At 46.5% G+C, this 13,947-nt stretch overlaps 1 protein-coding gene across 2 annotated transcripts in view; it reads right to left on the bottom strand.

The window, feature by feature from the left end:
* INTS9 (integrator complex subunit 9) overlaps positions 1-13,947 on the bottom strand; it is a 508,494-nt gene that overhangs the window by 162,483 nt on the left and 332,064 nt on the right. For both annotated transcript variants that reach the window (XM_086928012.1, XM_086928014.1), the window contains exon 9: positions 9,381-9,492. In XM_086928012.1, the coding sequence (XP_086784138.1) occupies positions 9,381-9,492 (112 nt within the window). The remainder of the gene's footprint in view (positions 1-9,380; positions 9,493-13,947) is intronic.

Raw genomic sequence — 13,947 nt, 5'->3', positions numbered from 1 at the left:
TGGGTAAATCATAACATTATGATTTTAACACATACACCCCCTTCCCGCACTACAAGAACGCTCGCGGACAACACACGAGGCGTTTACAGAACTCACTCCTGAGGCGGAAAGCCGGGAGATAGGAACCCTTTTTAATTGTGTATTAAGTGATTTTAAACTTTGTTACTTAGACCTCCCTCGAGCGCGCAGACCGCCGCCCAGCCGATTGGAGGCTGACGCGGTAGACTGTTGCCAGGGTAACGACGCCTTTCCTCTGCCGAGGGCTCGCCCAGCTACGCTGACCACGCCCCCTTACCTCGTCACTCGAACTGATGATAAAGTATGTACGGCAACCGGAAGCGCAGCGGACAAGCGCAGCGGGCGCGACGAATGCGCGCCGAAGGCGCGCATAAGGCAAGCTCGTCTGCGCTCGTCCGCGCCGAGGACGGGCCAAGGGCCACCTACCCTGCCGCTTCAACTCCACCACGGGCAGCTAATCCGGTAAGATACACCTATACCGCTGCTGAACTTCTTAATCTCAGACACGTAGCGGAACGGCCCCATGTACCTCCATGTTTCAGGCATACCAACCCTCTCATGGGCCCCCACCACTGCCCTACGTGCACACTGGACTCTCCTAAGCTGACCAACACTGCCTCACGTCCTATATTAGCAGCGCTCATAAACGCAAGATCGCTTCCCAAACACAAGCTTGAAATTGCTGATTTAATAGATACCTACAAACTGGATCTGCTGTTCATTACTGAAACCTGGGGGGATGAAGCCTCCGGTCCAGATTTTAAAGCTGCTACCCCTATTAATTATAACGTGTGCAGACTAGACAGACCCATAAAAAAAGGTGGAGGTATAGCTATAATATACAGAGACCACTTTATACTCTCCACGGTACAAACTACATGTCCCGAATACGAGGCCCTCCTCTTTACACTAGGCCTCTCTGCGAAATCTTCATTTAAGGGCATGCTAATTTATCGACCTCCGGGTTCGAGATCTAAGTTCCTAGCCAACCTAGGATACATAATCGAAGGGGCCGCAGGCTCCCCTTATTTCACCATGCTAGGTGATCTTAATTTTCATTTAGAAAACTCCAATGACCCGGATACTGCACAGCTAATCACGGATCTAGCGGCCGCCGGCCTGATGCAAATAGTAGAATCTCCCACTCATCAAGCAGGCCACACCCTGGACGGTCTATTTACCAACAACCCCCTAATAACTGTCACCCAAGTAATCCCTCTGATATGGTCAGACCATTCAGCGATCTGCTTCTCCATCGAAGTAAGCCCTACTAAACCCCCTCCTATCTCCGTCTCAGTATCCACTTATAGAGATTGGAAACATATCAACCTATCTCAGCTAACAGAGATAATGCAAGAAACCCACATCCCCATCGAGCAGGACCCTACGCTGGCTTCCTCCAACTATTTAAACAACCTAATCAAGGCCTGCAATAAACTAGCCCCAATCAAAAACTCACGTCGAAACAGGAAATTACCATCAGCACAATGGTTTACAGAACCCCTCCGAATTCAGAGACAGCACTGTAGGAACCTCGAAAGGAAGTGGCGCCGGCAATACAACCCCACAGACAAAACAAATTATAAAAACGCTCTTTCCATTTACAAAAAACTCATAAACTCAGAGAAAGGTCGCTACTATACCGCTCAAATCAACCAGGCAAAAAATTCAGCAGGAGAACTGTTTCAGGTGGTTACTTATTTGTCCAACCCACCTGCCCCACGACTTGAAGGCTCTCAATCCCTAGCAGACGATTTGGCTGGCTTCTTTGAGGACAAGGTCAGATCCATTTTTCTGACTTTTTCCCACTCATCCTCTCTCCCCACCCTGACATCACCTCCTATTAACAATAATGTTAGCTTTACCTCTTTCAAACCGACTAATCAAAACCAAATCCAACCTCTGGTAATCAGCACTAAATCAGGATTCCCCCTTAGACCCTTGCCCTCCAGCTATTCTGAATCTTATCCCAGAAGCCATCTCCCCCGCGTTATCCACTATCTGTAACGCCATGTTCTCAACAGGCATCTATCCATCAGTATGGAAGGAGGCAATTATTAAACCACTCCTCAAGAAACCAACGTTGGACCCTGTACTCCCTGCTAGTTATAGACCCATCGCCTGCCTTCCCTTCCCAGCTAAGATCTTCGAGAAGGTAATGAATACCCAACTTTCCAAATACATTAATGATAATGACCTTCTAGACGACACTCAGTTCGGCTTTAGACAGGGCCATGGAACCGAAACTGCACTGCTCAAGGCAACTGATGAGATCAGAACAGCCATGGACAAAGGAGGCGCGGCGGTCCTAATACTACTGGACCTTTCTGCTGCATTTGACACGGTTGATCATGTCACTCTGATCAACCGTGTCTCAGCTTTAGGCATCAAAGACAAGGCCAAAGACCTTATCGCCTCATTTCTAGCCAACCGCCCACAAACAGTTAAGATGGGCAATTTCACCTCCAAAACTTTTTCCCTCCCCTGCGGAGTTCCACAGGGCTCCTCGCTAAGTCCGACACTTTTCAACATCTATGTGTCGGACTTAGCGAGAGTAATAAAATCTCATGGAATTGCCCTTACAACGTATGCCGACGACACCCAATTAGTGCTATCAGTGCACAATGACGGAACATCTGTCGCGGCAAACTTTCAAGAAGGGATGAAGGCGATAGGCTCCTGGATGTCATCCAATTGCCTCAAGTTGAACTCCAACAAAACGGAGGTGATGACATTCGGGAGCTTGCAGCCGGCCTGGTCCCCCCAGTGGTGGCCAGCACAGATGGGCACGCCCCCTCAGCCAGTGGTTAAGGTACGAAATTTGGGAGTCACTTTCGACAACAAGTTGACGTTCCTCCACCATGCCAACTCTGTGGTATCCTCGGCTTTCTTTATCCTAAAAAAAATAAAGAAACTTCTCCCATACCTACCACAATCCGCCGGTAAAACATTGATCAGTACCTTAGTGTTCTCTAGAACAGATTATTGCAACTCCCTTTTGCTGAATGCTCAAGAAAAGGTACTTAATAAGCTCCAAACGGTGCAGAATGCCGCGGCCAGAATTCTTTTATCCATCCCCAAATTCACCTCTACCTCTCCTTACATCAGAAAACTGCACTGGCTCCCCATCAGGAGCCGAATAAAGTTTAAGGCACTCTGCATAGCATATAAAACCTTGAACAATCCCGGACCATTGTTCCTAAAAAAAGCTCTCTGCCCAGTGGAACATCAGAGAACACTACGATCGGCATCAGCCCACCTACTAAAAGTCCCACGGACAAAAAAAACTAACTGGGGAGACAGATGTTTTACCATCGCAACCGCCAAACTATGGAACACTCTCCCACTCCACATTAAAACTGCCCCCACGCTGCTAAAATTCAGAAAAAGTCTCAAAACCTGGCTGTTTACCTCCTAATCTTTCCCCTACTGAAGTGATGATCTGTAACAGTAGCGCCGAGACACCCGTATGGGTATTTGATGCGCTTTAAAAATTGCGATAAATAAATAAATAAATTAAGTAAGAGTACGTATATTCAGACGTCATAGCTCTAAAAAAAAATCAACATATCTCCGCAGCTCCACATGTCAGGCAAAAATGAAAGAAACAGAAATGCATGAAGAGATTGCTTTAAGAATCAAAGAAGAAAGACAAAGGAAGTCAAAAATCAAAGAAGAAAGACAAAGGAAGTCAAAAATGAAAGAAAAAGAAAGAAAGGAGACAATAAAGAGAGAAGGTGACAGAAAGAAATGATTTGTGATGGGAATTGTTCGACCGATCACCCTCGCGCGCAAAAACGGCTATACCCTTAAAAGGGATAAGGTTGACGCTGTGGGACTATTAACAAACCTACTATCGAAAATAAGGAAGGAAATATACATCTGCCTCTCCCCCAGTGACGACCCTTTCATAATTTTGGATTCTTTCTCAAAAATTCAATTAACCTTAAAACAACTACTGGCTAGATACCATCGCCCAGATTCGAACTGCCAAATTGGCTGGTTCGATCATACTTGCACTATTGCTTTAAAAACCTTAAAAAATGCCCTCCATGCTACACCTAGATCCCTGTCTGAGATTCAAGAAGCTAGACAAACTTATTGTCTAGTACTGAAAAACAGGGAGAAATCACTGAAAAAAGAAGCATGGCAGGCTTTAATTACCGCCTCCAAAAATAGGGATTCTACCTCATTCTGGAAGGTAGTTAATGCTCCTATTTTCTGTGACAAAAATAACACTGCGGCGATAGACATTGCTATAAATGGTGAAGATTGGGTCACTCACTTTGAACATCTTTATGAGAACGAATCTTCTTCCATACCAGTATCTTTCGACCCTATTACTACACCCGGAAACATGGGAAGTGCTTGCAAGGGAGCTTTCCCTTTGGGAATTTCCTTTACTTGTGATGAGGTTAAAATGGCAATAAGGGAGAGCCCCTCGGGCAAGGCGCCCGGCCCGGATGGTATACCAACTGTTAGACGGGGACCCGGAGGGTCGGCCGAGGACAGGGGGAGAGGCCTCCGGTGAGGACCGTCTCCAGCGATCGTACAGACAAGTAACTTCCCCCCCACAGATGGGCACCACACAAGGATGAGGTCAACACTCTTTATATACGATTCTTGAAGCAAGGTTATCAACGGTACAGTGAGGTCGGGACACGAGGGTCCTCCCAATTCTAGTCTCTGAGGGGGAAAAGGTAGCGGGACAGTCTTGGTACCGGTCTGGTACGGGAGTGGCGAGATGGGTAGCTCACAATCCTCGAGCTCGGAGTTCTGGAAGGTCGGGCCGCGGCAGCGCCAGCAGGCTAGGATGACAAGTCTCGTTTGAGAAGGGCCGCGGCAGCGCCGGCAGGCAAGGGCGATGGTTCACACAAGGATGGGCCGCGGCAGCGCCAGCAGGTCCCGACGAAGGTGGAGGTTGCAGAGGGCCGCGGCAGCGCCAGCAGGCAGGAACGATGGTTCACAAGGATGGGCCGCGGCAGCCCCAGCAGGTCCCGACGAAGGTGGAGGTTGCAGAGGGCTGCGGCAGCGCCAGCAGGCAGGAACGATGGTTCACAAGGATGGGCCGCGGCAGCGCCAGCAGGTCCCGACGAAGGTGTAGGTTGCAGAGGGCCGCGGCAGCGCCAGCAGGCAGGATCGATGATTCACAAGGCAGGGCTGCGGCAGCGCCAGCAGTCCGTCAAGGATGAGTTCTTCAAGGTGTCTCTCGACTCCAGGATACAACTGCCTTCCTGCTCTGGAGCTGCCCCAGTTATAGGTCTGGTCTCCTTTGATGTCCGGACCCTCGCGCTGGGAGGTCGGGAGGTCCGGGATGAGGGAGTACAGACACCCAGCAGGAGGGTGGAGCCAGTGCCCGGGGAGGCTGGCGGCGATGGGCACCTGGCGGGGAAGAGCCATCGACACTCCTCTCGCCCATTGACCTGCCAAGTGGTTCGTTCACCTCCTGGGTGGATGGTGGTGCCTCGATGTCGGGGCCTGGCCAGGCCCAGGGTTGGGGTCGAGCTGAGGCCACGCGGCCTCATGGTGCAGTGTCCAAGATGGCGGCTGGGCCGGGGCAATGCTGCTGATGGCGGCCCGGGTCAGCCGATGTCGGGGTGTTCGGGAGCAGGCGTCCCGTTGGGGACGAGTTGCAGGTTGCTTCTGTGGGTTGCCGGGGTGGTTCTTCTGGTGACACCGGGAGAGCCGGTGTTCGGGCCTTATCATGCGGGGAGGGAGCGGCCCCTTCACGAGGCCTGTCCAACACCAACTGATGTCTTCAAACATGAAATCGACCTCTGGGCCCCACTTTTAACTAACGTTATGAACTGTGCAAACTCAGTTGGGCTAATATCAACTTGGACTGAGGCCATAGTGGTCCCGATCTTCAAAAAGGGTAACAGACAAGATCCAACCTGCTATCGGCCTATTTCCCTTCTAGATGCCCTAATGAAGGTGGCCTGTTGCATCATTCTAAAGCGAATCCAACTGTGGGCCAAGGAAGGAAACATTGTATCTAACCTCCAGTATGTCTTCCACACTGGCATGGGAACAATAGAGAAGAGTTTAAATTTGTATCTTTTAATTTCTAAGTACACCAAGGCCAGAAAAGGGAATCTTTTTATTACTTTCATAGACCTGAGCTCTGCTTTCGATTGTGTGGACCACAACCAACTCTGGTCCACACTATCCGACTTGGGCATAGATGTAACAATCTTACATTTTATCAAGGAATTATATAGGGGTGCTGGGGCCAGGGTGCGTTCAGGCAAGCAGGGGGAGTGCTCGTCAAAATTTTCCATCAAGAGGGGGGTGAGACAGGGGTGCATTCTCGCACCCCTGTTATTCACGTTATATATAAACTCTATCGGCGATCACCTTAAGGGTTTCCCCCTACGACTACCCTTCATCTCAGGGCCACCCTGTCCCCATACTCTTATACACTGACGATGTGGCCATTATATCGCAAACCAGGCTGGGTCTCCAGAGGGCGGTCACAAAATTGAATACCTACATGAAAGATAAGGGGCTGAAAGTCAACACTACCAAAACATATACTATGGCTTGTGGGCATGGCACTAAGAAAGTACCCTGTCCTATATATATTGAGGGCAGGCGAATAGACTACTGATCACTTTCCTTTGATAGGAAAGGCACCTGGCATACAGCAGTTAAAGCGAGAAAACTAGCCTTCTTGAGAGCGGTCGGTGCACTGCATAACTTTGCGGCAAAACTTGGCGGTAGACCCCTCAAGGAACTAATAACAATATATAAGGCTAAAGGTATATCCACGGCCACCTATGGATCAGGTATCTGGGGCATTGAAACTATAACATCTATTCAATGAATTGAAAATCAGTACCTCAGATATCTGTTGGGGCCCCTAAATCCTCAGCAAATGACCTTACCCACATTGAATTAGGTATGCCTTTTATTTCTGACACCATAAAAATTGCACCTATCCTTTTATGGCATAAAGTACCGCAAATTAATCTCTGGCTGTCTCACCCTGGATGCGTCAGAAACATTAAATGGTTGTCCCATGTACAAGCTCTGATGACCGAGCTTGGCCATCCTGAGTTTTTCTCTAGACCATCTAGCATGGAAATGTTTGCCAGAAAATCATTGAAACAATTGGCCATGACTCTTCTGGCCAACAAAAGATGGTCTATAGAAAAACACAAAAACACAGTTTTGGCCTTTCAGGAAATCACTATTAATCCAGGGCCCCAATCGTACCTCGTAAGCGACCTAACCTGCTACTCAAGAATGTTATTAACACGCTTCAGGTTTGGAACTTTCTTCCGCATTGTCACCTTTCCATCTTGCAATAATTGGTCGAGGGATTTGCCTACTTGCCCCTGTGATGATTTATCTCCCCAATCAAATTTGCATTGTATTTTATTTTTTAAATATTATGCTGTTCCACGGAGGATTATTCTGAAACCAATCCTTAAAGCGTAGGGCCACCGCTCCTGCAGAATAGCCTATGTTAGATTGCAACAGCTGGAAAATGATTTTGTGGCTCAAACCATATCCAGTTTTTTAAAACTATTGATTAAGTTCAGAAACTCTATTTGATTCTTCACAAATGTAGCTACATTTGTGAAGAACCAAATAAAGATTGAACTTCTAAAAACATCCAAGATTCTGCTACTGAATGTTTTTCCATTGTGATTCATGAACTTTGATTACTACTGTACATGTTTCCAAAATAACAGTTTGTGTGCTGGATCAGTATTGCTAAAAATTGTATGTCGGAACAATTCTTTGTTCTAGGAGATTTAGGGGAATAGAATCTCCGATCCGGAGCACCATAAAAAAAGAACGAACTAGGCAGTACACAGGATAGGTGCAAATGTGCTTAAAACCCCTTTCCCCAATTCTTTTGTTCTCAAAGTTCAGAAACTCTATGTAAAGCCTTTTAATCTTGTCCATACTAGTACTTATATAGTTTTTAATGTATCTGTTTTTATCAAACCGAATTTTTTCGCTCTAATAACAATGATTTTTAATCTTTCTGCACCTTTGTGATACTTTGTGACTGTATGTTCCTTTTTTAACTTGTATGCTTTTATAAATTCATTTCTGAATATCGAATAAAGCTTTTTGAATTTGAATTTGCATGAAGAGATTGCTTTAAGAATCAAAGAAGAAAGACAAAGGAAGTCAAAAATTAAAGAAAAAGAAAGAAACGAGACAAAGAGAGAAAGTGACAGAAAGAAATGATTTGTGATGGGAATTGTTCTCTGATAGGGATGGAAAATCTAACTAAATCCATGAAGGATTCCATCTTCCAACTTTCTATAATTATTATCATGCAATGGTATTGTGGACACTGCCTATGTTGAATGGTTTGTTAGGTGATACATTCAGCAGCCATGAGTCATAGACGACACACAAGGCTAATGTTAAACTATACATATATAAATATACACAAAGTGGTTCTGCCCTAAAATAGAAACATCTTAGTTCAGGGACTCTTGAAAAAGTTACTAGCTTAAATCTACAACATGACAAATTTCCTTTTGGGGCGGTCCCCAGTATATCACTCAATGGCTGTTGCTTCAAAAATTAACTTGCTAAGCATCATCCAGCTCTGGTTCTCTGTACTCGTATTTTGGTTACAGATTCGTAGAGCTTTTGTCACGACTTCAGTACATGGAATAGTTCCCAGAACCATAAGGTCTGCATTCAGTCAATAGAACTTAGGCTTTGCTGTGGGTAGTGTGGGGAGGCATGAGGAGGTGCACTGCACGTCACTAAAAGGTAGATCATGCTCCATATAAGATCTAGAAAGTGTTGGTGCTCCTGGTTTATCCAACGTGTTCTTTTTACAACAGCTGCTTGCGTCATTAGCTCTACTACCCCCTTTAGTGGATCTTTATACTTTATAGAGGTGGGAAGTAGGATTAAAGGTGAAAAGGGTTGAGGGAGGATTATGTTCATGTAGGATTGGGACCAACCTTTAAACTCCTCAATCATATTTTGCTTGTTTATGTGGCTGAATGTATTCCACACGCCCGCAAGTTAAATTATATATTTATAATGTTAGCACGTTACGCACGAGGAGCACTCAGAATTGTATGTTTTGGAGGGCTTCATGGATGATTTTTTATTTGCTACGATAATAAAAATTGTATAAATGTTCTGAAATTATTGTGTCTCTGGACAAATTTTCGATTCAAGAATCCGGACATGTTAACGCAAATAAATATTGAGTGTTTGACTAGCTGACCAATGAAAAAAATTTAAAAAACTCAAATTGAGTTGTAGTAGATATAAAGATTAAATCATGAACAAAATCTGCAAATTGCTGATTTGCTTGACCCAGTTAATGGAGAATTCCACAGAACAATGGCGGAGAGGGCAGCTCAACTTACCCAGGTTACTGCAGAACTCTCCCACCATGCCGTCAGGATTTGCTGTGGGAATCTGAGTGAGCCCTGTCAGAATTAGAACGTCGCTGTTTTTCAGAGATGTTTGATCCATGGCCTGCAACAAAGCAAACAATTTTCTGGAGAGTTAGCATACTTGTATTTATTTAAATGTATCTATATCTTGCAAATAATACATATTTGATGTACATAATCAGAGTACACGAAGCCATTTTTGATCGTCACCACTCAAGCATTTTAATTTCATGTGAATTTCTACACATAAGTGCAAAACTGTGGAGCAACAACAAAATGGACACCCAGCAATTTATTTCCTTTTAACCCCTTCCATGCTCATGACGGAACGGTTCCGTCATGAGCGTCGGTTGAGCTGTGCTCATGACTGAACCGTTCCGTCATGAGCCGATAGGCTCATTAGAACCTTCAGCACAGCGCGAAAATTCGCGCTGCGCTGAAGGGTTTAAGACTGTTTTAGGTTAGCATTTTAAAAATTCAGTGATATTCAACATGTCAGCACATGAAAAATTCAATAATGCTTCCAGAGATTATCTCACATACAAAAGTTCTGAGGGCCTGGCGTACAAAGACTATTTATGGTTACAAACTGCACAATTCACAAAATCACTGGGTTTGAGGCTGCAAAAGGCCTATTTACTAATAAGAAATGTCTTTCAGACTCACAAGGTATTTTGTGGCTCATTTCAAATCACATTTAGGTGCAGGCGTAAACGGGGCGTCCTCTCCTAATTAGGATTTGCAGTATCATTTATCAATGATCTACGCAGACCTTTCATGAGTTGCCAACACCCGGGTTGTGCCTGTGCGACAGCTTCCCCTTTGAATATCGGATTGGGTAGCCTTTTAGTGGAGGGGGGAGAAAGCAGCATTTAAGGGATTGCTCCCCCAAGGTCTTCCCAAAGTATCATCTAGGGCCAGATGTACGAAGCCTTTTCGAGATCGCAAAAGGTCCGATTCACAGAATCTGGTAATTTGTGACAGCAAAAAAGGCCATTCTCATGTACAAAACTAAACTGCAAGTCGGTAACACAATTTAGGTTTGTGACCAGATACAGATTCTGTATTTGCAAAGGGCGTGTTTAGGGCATCTCTTCCAAATACCGAGGTGGATTGGTATGTATTAACATTTTCTGACCTAATTCCTGTCGCAAAACATTCATCTTTTACCACCTCCTTAAAGAAGGTAGTAAGCAATTAGCAAACAGCAATTTGGGAATATTGACAAAAACATTTTTAGGAGTAGAGATCGGTCCCATGGCATATGAACATCTGCTATAAGTTAGAACATCACAAGTACTGTTTCCAAAAGGATAGTGTCCGAATAGGGGACATAAGGGGCTATCTGACCCCTTCGGAGGGCTTAGGGGCAAGAAGGGGCTACTGAGCCTCAGTCATAAGGGTTGACATGGTTTGCTTCTGATGTCTCTGGGTCCTACTATGACTCTGCAAACTGGGCCAATTCCAACACCTTCTGCACTTGACTCTGTAGCAACAGTGGGAAGCAGTAACAGACTTCTCTTTTAGTGAGTGGGGGTGCTTGGGCTCAGAGCTCAAAAATCAATCAGCAATTCATTCACTTAATGTCTAGCTCAGTGCATCTCTGTACAAAAAAGGAAGTACTTCATCACACACTAGAATTCTAACCTACCCATAACCAGCAATAGAAAACAATTTTGAATTTAAGGGTGCTATTCGTGCTGCAACCCGTGCTTTACGTGGGGAGTACATTAATAGCGTGACTCTATCTCAGGTGCCGATCAGACACCTCCAAATATATGTGCGTATAGTGTCAGTTCAGTGTCTTACCACACTCAAGTGAAATCAGTACTCACAGGTCAGCCTTGCCTATTCGAGCCTTCAAGCACGTCCGCATACTCTGCTTAAGTAAGGATGTCCCGGCCACCAACCCTTCTTCTCGCCTGCCTCGGGCCTTGGGCCATATAAGGCACAGAACCCACTCCAGGCCTTTCATTACCAGAAGACCGCAGTCCTGGTTTGGTACGGTTCCGAATGGACTGACGTAGATGTCTCTGGCTTCTTGAGCTTGGGCTACTTCCACGCCAAGGCCAGCAGGTACTTGCTTTGCTCCAATTGGGGTGACTATACTGTGGGCAAATGCATCCCTCCACGCCCACGCCGTTCAGAAATTTGTTGCTAGAGCCCTGATCTGGGCAGGAACAACTTAGCCCCCACATCAGTTGATCACCTTGGCAGATGCAGCCATGCACAGTCCAATCTCCCTTGGAGTAGTTGTGGGCACGCCCAGGACTATCTTAAACCTGGCAGTTGCGGCCATGCACAGACCAAACACAATTTGAGCAGGCATGGCAACACAAAGGCTGTTTTTGACTTGCCAGTTCCTACCACTCATAGGCTGATCACAACACGCGATCACAGCCCCAGCTGGGCCTCAGCATCTCCAGTCGCAGAGACAGGGTTCCATCCAGGAACTAGCAAGCGTATTCCGTAGGCCTGCAAACTATCAGGTGAAACAGATCATTCTCTAGCAGTCCTCTTTTCTGGCGGGCCCCACAGAACCCGGGACCACTGTATCTTGTTCTTTCCGAGACATACACTCCTCCTGCAAGGTTTGCAGGCTCCTTCCCTCTCTAAGCAGGCAGACAGGCTTCTAGGTACTCCAAAGCAGGATACATCTGCTCCACCAAGAGTTTTAGATCTCAGGTGATGTCCCCTCACATGTGGGAGCCTGACTGTCAGGTAGACAGCAGCCCTGGTCGCACAGCAGTCCTGGGAGTACTCTTCCGAATACTCTCTTCCTTGACCTTTAAAAGGTGGAGCAGCATGTAGGTACCACTTTTATACACAACTGGCATACAGGAGATGAGGGTCCACTGTCAAACTGTAGAACCAGTTTAGAGTGGCTTTCAAGTATCATTGTGTGATGTTTCTCACTGCAGGGTAGCCACCAACTGTCATCAGCCAACTGAAGGAGTAATCAGGGAAAGGTAAAAGGGAAGGTCTCAATTAAAGATTCTTCACCTTGCACAGCAGATGCCCATGGTGGGTTGCATATCGTTGATGAAGATGATAATAGTTCCCAAGCTGTTCTATGTTATGTTATGTTAATAGGAGCTTGTAAAGCGCACTGTAACCAAAGGTTTCATGGCGCTTATCATATGTGGTATAGGTGCGGAAGACCGGTTAGCAGGATTGCCCGAATAGCCGAGTTTTCAGGGCCTTTCTAAAGCCCAGTAGGTTGTTGCAGGGCCTAATTGCAAGGGGAATGGAATTCCAGAATCTGGTTGCAAGGTAGGAAAACCTGCGGCCTCCCTGCCTTTTCAGTTTGATGGTTGGTATGGTGAGTAAATGAAGGTGGGCTGATCGAAGATTGCGGGTAGGGACATGCTTTGTGGTCAAGCTACTGAGAAATTTTGGGCTGTTACAGTGCAGCGCTTTGAAGACTAGGCAGCTCATCTTGAAGGTAGCTAGTTGTGCCACAGGCAGCCAATGGAGCTTTTGCAATGAGGGCCTGGCCGATTGCCATCTTGGCTGTTTGTGAATTAATCTTGCCGCCTGATTCTGAACTATTTGTAAACGGTTAGGCAGGACCTGAGGTAGTACGATATAAAGGGAATTAGAGTAATCTAGGCATGAGAGCACCAACGCAATCAGTACCTGGACGAGGGCTGCGTAAGATAGGAAGTGAGCAATCTTCCTAATTTTGCGCAGTTGGAAGAGGCTAGTAGAGACCACAGCCCCCACATGACCTCTAAGTGAGAGATCAGCGTCGATGACCACCCCTAAGCTTTTCACTGAGGGGGAAGGGGTAGGAGGAGACCCGAGTTTGCCCGGCCAGAAATGTGGTCCCCAGTGAGCAGCACTGTTCCCGGGCAGCACCAGTTCCGTCTTACCCGGGTTGACCTTTAGCTGGTTGAGATCCAACCAATGCTGGATATGAAGCATCGTAGATTGGAACTCAGGGGCGGCATTGGGGGAATCCAGGGTGAAGATGATCTGAAGGTCGTCGGCATAATTAAAAAACGTTATTCTTCTGGCTTTGAGTGAGTGGATCAAAGGCCGGATATAAAGGTTGAACAACAGTGGGGAGAGGGACGAGCCCTGCGGGACCCCATACGAGGCGGACAATTTTGGGGGAGTAAAGTCACCAAGACGTACTGCTTGGGATTTGCCTGTGAGAAAGGACTTTATCCACTTAGAGGCCGGCCATATATGCCTGCTTGTTCGACACGATGCAGCAAGATGTTGTGATCGACCGTGTCGAACGCCGCTGACAAGTCCAGGAGCACGAGGGCCTGGGGGACCCCTCTGTCTGCGTCTGCTCTCAATGTGTCCAGTACCGCCAGAATGACTGACTCAGTCAAGTGAGCTGGCCGAAAACCGGCTTGGTTAGGCTCTAAGAATCCTGAATTTTCAATGAAGTTAGAGAGGCACCTAGCCACATGGGCCTCCAGGATTTTAGCCAGATAGGGGAGGAGGGAGATAGGGCGGTAGTTAGAAGGGTACAAGGGATCTGCCCCAGGTTTCTCCCTTTATTAATATTTCCTATTCCCTT

This window comes from Lissotriton vulgaris, chromosome 6, assembly GCF_964263255.1.
Source record: "Lissotriton vulgaris chromosome 6, aLisVul1.2, whole genome shotgun sequence".
Lineage (NCBI taxonomy): Eukaryota > Metazoa > Chordata > Amphibia > Caudata > Salamandridae > Lissotriton > Lissotriton vulgaris.
This window is presented reverse-complemented; position numbering and strand designations above follow the sequence as displayed.